The following is a 13,999-nucleotide window of genomic DNA, read 5'->3' as shown; positions in this document are numbered from 1 at the left end:
AATCCTCCTCAGAAACATAAGGCTTCAGAGATTTTCCTGGGATTGGCCAGCTGGTCCTGTCCTCAAAACTCAGTTGGGGGCAGCGGGAAAAGACCCTGAGCTTCCCTCTGTAGTTCCGGCCGGCTGTTCTCAGTCTCAAATATATGACTTCAAGTTGTGAAATTAAAATGGATTTGGCGAAAACATTTCAAGTTAGGTCACCTAAAAACAGCCACACTGCTTATTCAGCAGTCATCTTCCTAAGAAATGACTAGTCTTCACTAAGGGCGAACATAATACTCTGAAATTCTGTCTCTCGTTTGAAGTGTGAGGGACTTGGTTATTGAGAACTCTGGGAAGTCACCAGAAGTGGACAAAAGTTGCTTTTTTGTGGTTCAGACCCTTTTTTCCTTTTAGCCCTACACAATGTGCATCTGTTTAATGGCCCACCCTGCAATAAGCATTCTTTCATCTGTATTTACAAAACTGTTTACACAGATGCACATACCGTTTTGTTCTAACAAAGTCTCAAGTCCACCGAGTGAGAAGATGACAGGAAGCATTCAGTAATAACACACAAGGGACTTAGTGATGGAAGCAGAGGTATAGAATATATGGCTTATCTTCACCCTGGAAATAATGTTATCCCCATATTCCTTTATATCAAAAAGAATAAGCTATAAAGGAGAGACTCAACTGTTCTTTTATACACAGAAAGTTGCCTATGGCACATGTTCTGCTCTCCTCTGCTGATCTAGGGGATTCCTTTGGCTGAGTTATTTTTACAGTGGTGTGTCAGAGCCAGTTACAGCTCTGGCTTATGGATAAATGTTCAGGAATTTTTTGAGCCAATTGTTAAACACAGTTATTATTAAGAATTTGATTATACAACAGCACAACTAAAAGACATATTCAAACAAAGGCAAGAGAAACTTAAAACTCATTACTCCCTAATTATTTTACTACATTTCACTATTAACTATGCTCCAAGGTCATAGCTGCTGTATGTGAATAAGAAAAATGAGATGATGCTTTTGAAAAACTTAGCACAATCCTTACATATTATAAATGCTCTTAATTGTTTGAAAAAAAGAAGGAAAGAAAGAAAAAGAAAAAGAAAAATACCGTATAATGGTATGCTGTTGGCTGTTGCACATCTCTTTCCACCTCCACCTCAACACTCAGGACTGTCACAGTGTTAGCTCAGAGTCAACCATCAGGCAGCAGCCACATCAACCACTCAGCAAATGGTATAGATAAGGTCTTTCTTTTACTCCCATGTAGACTACTGGTGCCAGGACACCAGTGGTTATATTTAAGTACAACAGAGAAGAGAGAAGGAGGTTTGGTACATATAACCAACCTGTATTTTAAGCATATTAAGGCTGTATCTTAGAACCTCAAAAGTCTTCCAATGTTTTATTTAAACATGATTTTTTTCATCACTAGGAGTCAAGAATTGCCCACTATAGCATTCTCCCTAGTTCCACACTTGGGTTCTTTCCTTGTTCCTTTGAAAGCCTCTGTATCTTTGTATATTCTCCGTGTGCAGGGTCATGGGTCTGCTGACATTAAATATTCATCACTTAGGAAGGAAGGTAAATGCTTTTAACCAAGTAAGTTATATTATGCAAAACTATGTATAGCTAAACCATTCAATCTAAGGTAAAGAACCTAATTCCATAAGCCACCTACTAAAATTAGTCTCCTAACTTTACAGAACAAGTACACACATATGCTCATAGAAATAGGATGATCTGATTTAAAGTTTAAGTGAAGCAATTTAATTCAAGCAAAGCAAAAGGAAAATGTTCAAATGTCAGTATATAGATTAATTTTCCATTTTTGCAACCAATTTAAATGTTTATAAAAGGAATGTTTATAAATGACCTTCTTTAAAAATTATTTGTAAGTATAGATAGAGCAGCTCTTTCTAAATATATTTTGTACAGATGTGCAAAATTAATATGCTCACCTTAAAACTACTATAGGTTGTCAGATTTGGTAACAGGAATTTCCTCCAGGAATGCTAAGAAGATTTTTTTTTTTTTTAAATGGTATCTGCAGTTTACCTGTGGTCCATAGGGTAGCTGCTATCTGGTATGGATTGCGATGGAGGGAGGTGAGCTGGGAAGGCCCGGTCAGGTTTCGGAGTGTGAGTTGAGTTTGGAGATGCATGATGTAGTGGGGACACTGGAGTACTGGATGGTGTGGGGGGGTTGGAGGGCCTCATTCCCACTTGTGGCTTCTGATCATAGGCACTACCCAGGGAACAAAAGAAAACAGAACATTTGTTTCTTTGGAGCAATTAAAAAAAATGTTTCTAATCCAAGGAAGAAAAAATATTTTATATGTTAGTCATAATAAGTTATTTTTTTTCATTGTTTTTAATGTCAGACCATGTAAACTTCAAAATCATCACACCCTTAAACAGAAAATAGGATAATACAAAATCTTATAATGGCATAAATACATGTGTATATTAAAGTATATATTTTAATACATATATAGACAGTTTAGTATTAAAAAATCACTATTAATAAAAGCAGCAGTACTATTTCCACCTATTCTTTGTTTGTTTGCTTATTTGTTTGTTGTTAGTATCAAGGATTAAACCCAGGGGTGCTTAACCACTAAGCTATATCCCCACCTCCCTTTTTTTATATTTTATTTAGAGACAAGATCTCACTGAATTGCTTAGGCTTCACTAAATTGCTGAGGCTGGCTTTGAACTCACAATTCTGCTGCCTCAGCCTCCAGAACAGATGGGATTACAGGCACACACCTCCATGCCCGTCCCTTAGAATAAATTTGATTGATCTTTTCTAAATTGTTAAATAGTTCTGAAAGTATAATTCTTCATCCATGTTACATTTTAAACAAGAAATAATATCAGCTTAATATAATATAATGGAGACTATATTTGCTCTGCCTTTATTTGTGGTGGAAATTTGGGCAATACTTTTGCCTTTTTAATTTTTTTTTATATTAAATAAATGATCCATGCCATTAACTTCCTCAGATGGGATAATAAATATTAATAAGATAAATTAAAATGTCTCTGATAATTTCAAAATTTCTTGGAATATAAGAATAATACTATTAAGAAAAATAATAGGAATAATAGGAATAATAATAGTAATTCGAATTGTAGTCTAACTTCCACTCATAATTATAAGATAATAAAATGAGTAAGCTTGATTTTATATTATGAATTTAAGTTGCTTTCCTATATGTGGCTTTTAGGAATATATTTAACCAATTTTTGTAATCTATAAAATAGCTGACATGTAATAATTTATTATTCTTCCATCGATATAAAGAATTATATTCAAGTGCAAAAATGCAGAAGTATTGTATGCTACAAATGTCTGCTCTAGCTTTAAAGTAAAGTCCACTGTACTTATAAAATAAAATAAACAAACAAAAAACCCCCAAAACTTGGGTTTGGTTCTACCTGTTCTTTCTTTGGCAGGTGGGGGGTACCAGGGATTGAACTCAGGGACTTTCAACCACTGAGCCACATCCCCAGCCCTATTTTGTATTTTGTTTAGAGACAGGGTCTTAATGAGTTACATGTTCGCTGTAACTGAGGCTGGCTTTGAACTCATGATCCTCCTGTCTCCTCCTTTGGAGCCACTGGGATTACAGGCATGTGCCACCACACCCTGCTGGTTCTACCTGTTCTTTCCTAATATTTATGAATAAAAGTCACTGTTATAAAATGGTTCCCCAATTCATTTCCATGAAAAAAGAAACAAATGACACATTTTCTATCTTGAGATATTATCCCCCCCCCAATGAACACAAATTTATTCCATATACCTTGTATCACTGGAGAGCTACTGGTCCCCCCCCAAAGCCTCAAAATACTCACACAATTCCTCTGTTTATTTATGGCTACAAGATATGTCACACAGAACAGCAGTGATTTCAATCACAGTTCTGATCAATGCTGAAATGCAATGACAACTCTACATCTAGCAGCTTCATTGACTGGAAATTCTTTAATATTTTAAATAGCTATGCTGTGGACACACAGCACCTTATGGAGTAAACATTAAAAATAATACTAAACTATAAAACTCTGACTGATCAATATTGTCTTATACTGAACTCAGTATGTTTTCATACCCACTCCAAGAGATCTTTTTATAAAAGCTTTGGAGTTTCAACTGAGCTGACCCGTAATTTCAGGCTCTGGCAAACCTCTTAGAAAAGCAGATATAAAAGATATTTATTTTCAAGAATAAATAGTAATGAAGTATCAGAGCTGCTGCTGATCAGCTGCTGTGAGATGGTACAAATGTAAATATCCAAGTATTACATATATTGGATACAAAGAGAATATGTCCTAAATGTATGAAGAAACAGAAGACCCTTTGTTTCATAATGAATTATGAGGTTAAAATGATGTTCTTATAAAACAGTGTAAACATTTGGAAATATTTTTATTATAAGTTTCCAAACCAACTTATTTTAAGAACAAAGTTTCTAATGTGATTGAAAGCAATATTCAATAGACAGAGCCAACTTTTTCTTTATGCAATTAGAGGCCACTATGAAAATAAAAGCACGCAATTGACTGTGAAGAGTTTTTAATGAACATATATGTTATCAAATTTTCTAACAAATGAACAATGTACTTTTACTGCACCACCCTTTATTACCATCAGAAGAACAATTGGCTTTTTAATAGATAATAGCCTCTACTAAGCCTTATGAAATTCTAGTTTTATTGCAATTGTCCATGAATGCATTGTATAGATCATCTGCAAAGCCTGTCAGATAACTAATGTACTGCTCTGATTTGCCAAATGTTTCATTTTTTTTCTACAAACTTCCCATCTAAAGTGCATAATGCATTCATTCTAATGGGAACTTTCAAAAGCTGCTTGTGCCAAACAAGACCCTCTTTACAAACCCAAGATGCATCACTATAGAGAAAAGCAACTAACGATTTGGATGAAAATGATTGCTTTAAAATGTTTCTTGAAAGTATATCATTGTATGGTAAAGGGTTCTTTAGAGTTCTGCTAAATGCACCACCTAATTAGCTTGTTCCATGCTTAAGATATAACTCAAAAAATGTGACTTGAGATTTTATATTATTCTAGATTATTTGTTTCAATAAGAACCACTTTCCTATGCATAAACTTGGTTGCTTTACCTGACATTGTACAGGCACTTTTCTCCATAGCTGAATTTAAAGGGCTGTTCTTGACTGCAGGCAGAGCTGAGTTCTGAACATGGACTGTGGGGTTCTTTCTTGATTTTCAGTGGTAGGCCATGAAAAGCCACTAAGAAAACAAACAAAAAAATCCACAAAAGTTAAATGAAGTTAGGAATTAAGTATATTAATCTCTTTGGCTTCTCTCATTTAACATGTCATTAATAATTCTAATTAACTTGCATATATTTAGAAAAATTACATTTGATGAATTTCAGGGGCAGTAAGATTCTGAAGAATCTCTGTATACTCCTTTTATGCTGTTATACTGTAACAAAATATAAGCCTAAATTTTCTCACTTTAAAGTAAATCAAATCACTTATAAATGACTTAGCTGATAAATTACTATTAGACTTAAAGATGCTGAGTTTTTTTGCCCAAGTATCATGAGTTTTTTCTGGGTCTAAATCTGAATTTTTTTGTCATAGTTGGATTGCCATTCCATTAAACAATTACCATTGATGAATTGGAGGCATTTTCCCTTCAATAATGCTTATTAAACTTTTATTACAGTGTTCAGTTCATTCTTAGTCATTAAGTTATATTTTTGTCTGCTTTAGTCACTGGAAATTATTGTAATTTCTATAAAATTGCAATTAAAACACAAAATGTTAAGTATGAATTTTATAAAGCAAGACAATGTCAAGAGAAACAGCATGGTTTACAGTTCAGTTCTGATTATTCCATCATAATAATCAGCTTCAATTTGAAAAACTAATTTTTAATATAAAAATTGGATTTCAAAAACTATCAAGTTTCAGGAAACAAACACTGTGCATTTGTATGTGAACACAGTTTTGATGAGTGTTCAATGGTACCTGAGATCCAAAACACCCTAGGAAACAAATTTACCAACTAAGCAAATTTTACTCAAATTCATTATCTAAGGAAACTTAATTATACTGAGTGTTCTGCTTCAACATATTTTCTTAATGTACTGTATGTGCAAACACATGTTAAATATGACTATTCAAGGTAGAGAGAAAAGAAATGGCTGGGTGGGGGAGAAATTTTATCTATCTCCATTTGCCAAGGTGTTTCACAAAACCAGAAAGTTATAATTTAGGGGCTGGAATACAGCTCAGTGATTGAGTGCATGCTTTCATTCATGAAACCTAGGGCTCAATCTTCAATAGTTGAAAAAAAATCATAATTTGTTAACTTCAGATAAAAGAGGATTAAAAATCTCAAAAATCAATTATGAAGACTTGTTTGTATTCTGATTTAAAAAACTTAAAAATGATAACTCTGAAATAAACAGGGCAATTGAATATAGACTGGATATTAGACAATTCAAAACATTGTTGTTAGTTTCGCTGGTTGAAATAATAATGTAGTAGTAGTCCAAAAAAATGTTAACATTAAAGATTAACAGAGTGTTTTCAGGTAAAACAATAAGGTGTCTATAACCTTTAAAATGCCCCAGAAAAATTTATGTATGAAGATAATCAAATTAGAAAAAGGTTGATAAATGTGAAAAGTGGAATGATGGGAACATGGGGGTTCACCATGTTCTCTTTACATTTATTTAAGTCCTAAATATCCACTAAAAAAGTTTCCAACATATATATACTTTTAAAAAACTGCCAAATATTTATAGTATTCTATAAGAAAATTCTGTCTCCTCTGTATATGGGTAATGTATGTGTGCATGCTACTTCTTAGAAAAATACTGTATGATGCAACATTTGTAGTACATTAAACTGTATTTGTTGCTTTTTTGTCAAATATTTTTCAACTATTTATTACTTCTTTGAAAATATACAGCAAAATGTATATTATCATGTTTTAGCTCTCTGTATCCTAACTATTCATTTTACATTTCCCTAAGGAAAAAAAATTAGTAACAAATAAGAAACTCAACTTGCATTCAGAGAAGTAAAAAATCATATTATACCTGAGATCTCAGATCTACTTTTTACGAATAAAAATCGGTATGAACTCAGGAGCTGATAACTATAGTAGGATTCAAGGTTCACCATCTTAATCAAAATAGCAGATATATCAGAGACTGTTACATTTCATATATTTTTAAAGTATTTGGAGCCATGAGGTTCAAAAGGACTAGTGAATGGGATTTAAAAAACACTGACCATAAAAGAAGACTATCAACAAATTGGGCTTCACTAAAATTATGAACTTCTCTTCATCAAAAGTCATCATGAGAACAGTGCAAAGTAAGCCACAAGCTACAAGCTATTTCTTTGCAATAGAAAGAGCTAACAAAGAATTCATGTTTAATATAATTGCTACAAATCAATGATATTTGACAATTTACCTATTAAGATAAACAAAGGACTTGAACAGGCAGTTTATATAAGAAAATATCCAAATGGCAAAACAGAAAAATGTACAACAAATAAAAGCCCACAAAAACAATAAGAAAAATGAAAAAGTATTCAAAATCTTTACTCATCAGTAAATTGCAAATAAGTCACATTAAGCTGTCACTACAAACCCATTCAAATGGCTAAGCTGTAAAAGATTGACATTAGCAAATTTTGTTGATGACATAAAGCAATGGGAAATTTTATACATGCTGCTGAAAATATGAATTGGTATAACCATTTTAGAAAACTTTGGCAATATCTACGCCGGGATCCAATAATTGCACGTTTGGGTATATATCCAAAAAAAGAGTGCATATGTTCACCAAAAGACACGTGTAAGAAAGTTTTGAACCTTTACTCATGATAGCAAAAGCTGAAAAATATCCATTGGTGAGAGAATGGATAAATCAACCATGCCATAATCATACAATATAATAAATATTATACAGAAATAAAAAGGGACAAACTACCTACCAATGCATCCAAAAAATATGGTCTCCCAGGCATGAAGTTGAGTAGAAGAAAACAAGCACAGGAGTATATAAATTTCAAAAACAGATAAAACGGAGAGAAAAAGAATTTCCTTCTGTTGATTACTATGCGAAATTATTTGGAAAACTAGTTAAATTAAGATGAAGTCACTAAGATGGGCTCTAATCCAATGTGACCAAAAAAAGTGCAAATTCGGATATAGAGACATGCACAGAGAGAGAATATCAAACAAAAATGAAGGCAGAGGTCAAGTTGATGCTTCTGCAAGCCAAGGAATGCCAGACTGCCAGCCAACCACCAGAAGCCAGTGGAGAGGCATGGTACAGCTGCCCTCCCAGCACTTAGAACCCTGCTTGACACTTTTTCTCTGACTTCTAGCCTCTAGAACTCTGAGACAATTTTTTTTCTTTTTAAGCCATCCTGCAGGTGGTACTTTGTTATGGCAGCCCCAGCAGACTAGTACACCACTCGCAGAAATTCTGATTCACCAAGGCTGAATGGAACAGGATTCTGTATGTTATAAAAAAAATTTCTAGGTGATTCTCCTCATAATTGGACAAATTCTGAATCTGTCATGATGCTTGGCAACATCTGGATGAAGTGTATGCTGTATCCAGCTCATTGGCAAAGGTCTAGCACTTGAAAATAGTTTTAAAAATGTCGAACATCTTTTTGTCTTAGATGCCAACACTCAAGGATCCGTATAAGTTCTACAACTCCAGAAGTTGAGGACTCTTCCTCTTCATAGCATATTTGATGTATATGGGCCTCTTAAAATCATCATTGGCCCAAAAAACTGATTTTGCTTTTTCTGATCATAAGCCAATTAAGTAATCCCATGAATCTGAGTTGGTGAGGATATTTTTGTTCGCTTTTTGGTTTGTTTTTTTGTTGTTGTTCTTAGCTGCTGCATGTGAGGGGAAAAGGAAGCCACGCTGAAGATCTTCAACTTTCTACATGAGAATCTTGGGCTACTTTATTTTCCTCACCTTAATTTTCCTGCTTCCTGGAGATGCTAGGTCACAAAAATGACTTCTCTTATTTATCCTGAAATAAGGGTAGTCTAGAGACTCCCACCGAGAGGGCTGGGTTGGAAACATGTTGGGTATTTCATCACAGGGCTGAGAGCCTGAGCGTCTGCTAACAGGCGGTTTTCCAGCTCATTGGCACAGGCACAAGTGAAAGCAGCACATTCATTTTGTGCAATTTGCTTTACCTTCCCACATGGAGTTGGTGCATGTAAAAGGCTGTTAAGTACTAAATTATTCCTTATCAAATCACCATCATCTGGAGTCATGATCAACACTAATTAAATTACTTGTGCTGAACACGGCTCCAGCCTGCTGCCGAGGCTGCGAGGTACATTTCATTTCGCTTACAGTCCCGTCCTCACTGGGTCTGGAACAGAGAGCTACAGGCATCTGTACTGTTTGTAGTTTTAATTAAAGTGAATCTCTCCTTCTTCAAGTCTATCAAATCAAGTGAGTTAACTCCTTCATTTCATTTACAAAGAGATGATAGTTCAAAATGATATTATATCTTTATCCCTGACTTCAGACAGTTCATAATTTATCTATGAAATCTACAGTGTTTCTCAGGCATTCCTAAGACACATTTATCATGCAAACTTTTATGATCCACAACTCCTCCAGACAATCCGATCTTTGGGAAGAGAGGGAGAGAGAAAACTCAAGAGATGTTTCTTGCATTTTTGTCTTTGATGGAAGCTTGACCTTTAAAACCACATCTTAAGGCTGAATAATGATGACTGAGTTCTTTTAATGGTTAAATTTAAGAGATCAAAAATACCAGGACTTAAAAATATGCACTTCCAAAATAAACGTGACCACTTCTTAATTCAAAAGTTTACTCAGGGTCATGGTATTCATCATTAAATGTTTATTAAATTAGTAATTGCTTTCTTTTTGAACTATGAACTATGAGACATCATCTTGCTTCCACTTTGTTCCACCTAGATTTTAGAAAGGAGGCACAATCTTATCATGATTCCACTGAAGCACAGAGATGCCTTAGCTTTCCACAACCAACGATGCTAGAGTATAAACACATTCTTGGCTGAGTGTAGATATAATATAAAATCACATTTGAATACTTGAAATATAGATGGAGAAAGCACATTTAAAATTTGCTCAAGGAGAATAATCTCCTAAACATTTGTGACACTGAGGCATTATTTATATTCTTAAATTGAAAGCACATCGTGTTTATTACAACTTCCCAGCAAATGTTTGTTCAGAAAATGAATAGTGAAAATAAATGAATGAAGTCTCTATTTATACTTCTATGGTAAAGGTGATGATAACTTGTTACATTAAGAAAGATAGGGCTGGGGATATAGATCACTGGAAGAGTGCTTGCCTTGCATGCACAAGGCCCTGTGTTCAATCCCCAGCACCATGGGGAAAAAAAAAAGAAGAAGAAGAAGAAAGATAATATGTTTAACTTCAGGTATTGACAATAAATTGCAGTTGAGTTTAGATTCCTATTAGAATAATGCTATAATACTTTAAAAAAACAAATTTATATATTTTACAATTTTCAAAGAACTGTCTCATACTTTATTCTCGTCATCCAAGACAAGAACACTTTTTATAATTCCCATTATGCAGATTATTTAAAGAGACATTGCTATAGTTTGGATCTCAAATGTTCCCCAAATGTCCAGGTGTTGAAGGCAGAGTTGCCAGCCTATGGCGACAATGAGAGGTGGTGAAACCTTTAGGAAGTGGGGCCTCATCGAAGACAAGTCGGGGGTGTGCCCTTGAAGGGGACAGTGAATCTGGATCCCTCCCCTTTCCCTCTTTTGCTTCTTGGCCACCGTGATGGAGGCATTAACCACCATGTCAAACTGTGCACAATAGGCCCAAAGTGACAGGTCAAGCAACCGTGGACTAAAAACTCTGAAAGCATTAGCCAAAATAAACTTCCCTCCCTTTAAGGTGATTTTGTCATGTATTTTGTCACAGGCACAGAAAGCTGACTAATACAAGCCTAATGAAGTTAAGCATCATGTCTAATTAAAGACCTAAAACTAAATTATAACAGGGAAAGTATTAGAGCCCTGGGCTTTTGGCTGCAAATATTAAACCTTTCAACATACAATTCAAATTTATTTATATACATATTTAGAATTCCTTTCATGCATGAGCACCACTATAACATTATTTTAGATGTTTCTTTATTCATTCACTCCTTCAGTAATTAATTCACTAATTAATTCATCTACTATGTCCCAGATATGGAATGAAGACAAAGAGTAAAACACAGTCTTTACCCACAAGAGTTCCATGGGGTCTATTTCAAACTTGACTTAAGCATTTAAAAAATTCCTTAATAAATATACTACCCAGTACCATATTCTCTAAGTTTGATTAATGCATGTGTGTGATTCAGACATCTGTATCCATGACCTTACAAACATATTCTTGGCACTCCTATCTAAGCAGAAACTCTTCTCAGAGCATTCATGCTTGCTTTTAGGCATTCTGCCTTATTCAATTTATTACTGTGACCAAAGACATTTAAAAATTCACACTACTTGTATTCCACTAAAGAAAAAATATTGCTATCCAACATCTAAATCTTCCCCTACACCCTGATAACCAAAATGTCACAAGGGAAGGAAAGGTCTCCTTCTATATATGGACAGCTAATGAAAATATGGTGGCAAGATGTCTTGGTTGACCTTTCCCTCTGCTTTCCTCCTTAACTCTTATCCAAAGAGGAAATTAGAGTACCAATTTCTGTGCATATAAAACAATCACACTGGGAAAAGAAACACATGACGTTTTTAATTCTTCTCTAAACAGAACCCTGTCTTTGAATCCCTTCTCGGAGAAAACCTCACTAGTAATACAGAATCTTGAGGCTAGACTTGGGAGGCTTCATATCCCGCTGCTGAGATTTCTGGTCTGTTAAAATCTATATATACTGTTTTAGCACAGTCTGCTATATGGTGTTCTGGAATAGGGGATGGCCAATTATGACCCATGGGCTACCTTCAACCTCCCAGCTGTTTTTGAAATGAACTTTTAGAAGGACACTCTCCCAACCATTCCTTGGGGTGTATGCAGTCCAGGGCTCCTGGTAAGGTACAGTGGCTGAAAAGAGTAGTCCTGAAAGCAACCATAGAGCCCACAAAGCCTAAAAGATTTATCACCTCTACAGAGAACCATTTTCTGATGCTTGTTCCAGAATATGGTCTATAATGGAAAAGGAATGGAGGGGGAAAAAAAAAAAACACATAAAGAGACTGAGTGGAACCACAGAACCTGCTAGTGATAGGATACAACTAAACCCATCAACAAAGGACACTTAATTTTAATCTAACACTTTGTTTACTCTAAGTCTCAAAACCCAAAGTGTGCAATGGGCATAGTCAATTTATAGGGACATACACAAACTAGCTAATGGAAAATGACACAAAATTGAGACTCTAAAATACTATAAATTTATGAGCTTCGAGAAATTTCAAAGCATTTATTTACTTAGACCAGGGTGACTTATAACATGGAGAATTTTTTATACCTGTCTGGAAAATATAACTGAAAAAGTCAAAACAAATCATGCTATGGACACTAAAATGCTTGGAGATTTAAAAAAAAAATCACTTGGCTATAACAGTGATGGAAAGAAAAAAACTCTGTAAAAATGAAAAAAAGTAAATGGTGTACATAAATTAGATTATTTAAGACCAGATACAAATATGGCATGAAAAATGCATGCAGCCTTTTATACAAATATATGTTGTTAGGAATACACTCAGTAGATGAAAAGCATTCACTTTAAGTTAATATCACTTCCATTTCAGGTGATAAATGGATGGCAATGACCTCAATTAGTGCTCAGTTAAATTCCAGAAGCAAAGGGGAAGGCTTGTGTACAAATAAAGACAATGGTGTCACATGCTCTATAAATTCGTCTTCTAAGACACAGAGAAAAGCAGAGGCCACTTGAGCTGCATCTGAGCCTCTCAAAGATTCGTTCCCAGTACATTCACCTCTTCCAAGCCCTCCCTTCTCCACTATGTACACACACCACTCACACCGGCACACCAACATCCATTACTAAAGAGCCTAATCTCAGCTATCAGCAGAGTGCCTTTATGGGGCCATTAAACCATTTCTCTTGTTTACAGTGCCTGAAGAAAGATGTGAATTATGTCTGTGACAAAACAAGCAATAACATTTCTAAACCGCTATCAAAATGCAAACTGAAACACATTTAAGGACAGGGACCCTGATTCGAGTTTTCATGATTTTCCATTATTCGCAGCATCTGGAAATATATTCACCTATAATATTTCTGAGACAGAAATTTAGACCCTAGCACAGCAAGTTGATTTTTATTTTTTCTTAAATAAGATTCTTGAAGCAGAACAGCTAAAGAAAGGCAACACAAAAATTTTTAAAGAGATTGCACACTTAGTTCACCCCCTCGTATTGTTTTGACTACATATAAAATACAGATAGAAAATAGACGAGGAGATATGGATAAAGTCCTGAAGGTGACCCTGGACTTCACGCCCCCATCTGACATGAGATGTCTAAGGACTTGGAAACTGAAGGTAAAACAGAATGAGAAGCCAGGATTCCTTGTAGTCTGCAGAATGCAGCCTGCTGATGATGGCACAGCCTCCTCATGAGGCGGCTATTTCTCAAAAGCAGACTTTGAATTCTACTCTCCAATGCAGAGTACCATTATAACATCTTAACAGAATAAAGTGGATGTGTTCTGAGTTTCTGTCTGTCCTTCATCTCTTCAAAGAATAGTGGAGGCACCAAGATGTGGTCAACTCTCACTCATCTAAAAGTCACTTTTCCACCATTGAGATCCTAACGATTTAAATCAGAGGCTGTAACTTTTTTTTTTTTTTTTTTTGATTCACAGAGTGGTTCCAAATAACTTCAACTAGTTGTGATCATTTAAAATGCTGCTTCAAAATAT

The 13,999-nt window shown here is 34.8% G+C and overlaps 1 protein-coding gene across 3 annotated transcripts in view; it reads right to left on the bottom strand.

The window, feature by feature from the left end:
* ETV1 (ETS variant transcription factor 1) overlaps nucleotides 1–13,999 on the bottom strand; it is a 93,212-nt gene that overhangs the window by 40,783 nt on the left and 38,430 nt on the right. For all 3 annotated transcript variants that reach the window (XM_081288583.1, XM_081288582.1, XM_081288584.1), the window contains 2 exons: nucleotides 5,150–5,279; nucleotides 2,052–2,240 (listed from right to left, as the gene is read on the bottom strand). In XM_081288583.1, the coding sequence (XP_081144709.1) occupies nucleotides 2,052–2,240; nucleotides 5,150–5,279 (319 nt within the window). The remainder of the gene's footprint in view (nucleotides 1–2,051; nucleotides 2,241–5,149; nucleotides 5,280–13,999) is intronic.

This window comes from Spermophilus citellus, assembly GCF_964194105.1.
Source record: "Spermophilus citellus genome assembly, chromosome: 3".
NCBI classification, from domain to species: Eukaryota; Metazoa; Chordata; class Mammalia; order Rodentia; family Sciuridae; genus Spermophilus; species Spermophilus citellus.
The sequence above is the reverse complement of the archived record's forward strand: the minus strand, read 5'-3'. Positions and strand labels throughout refer to the sequence as shown.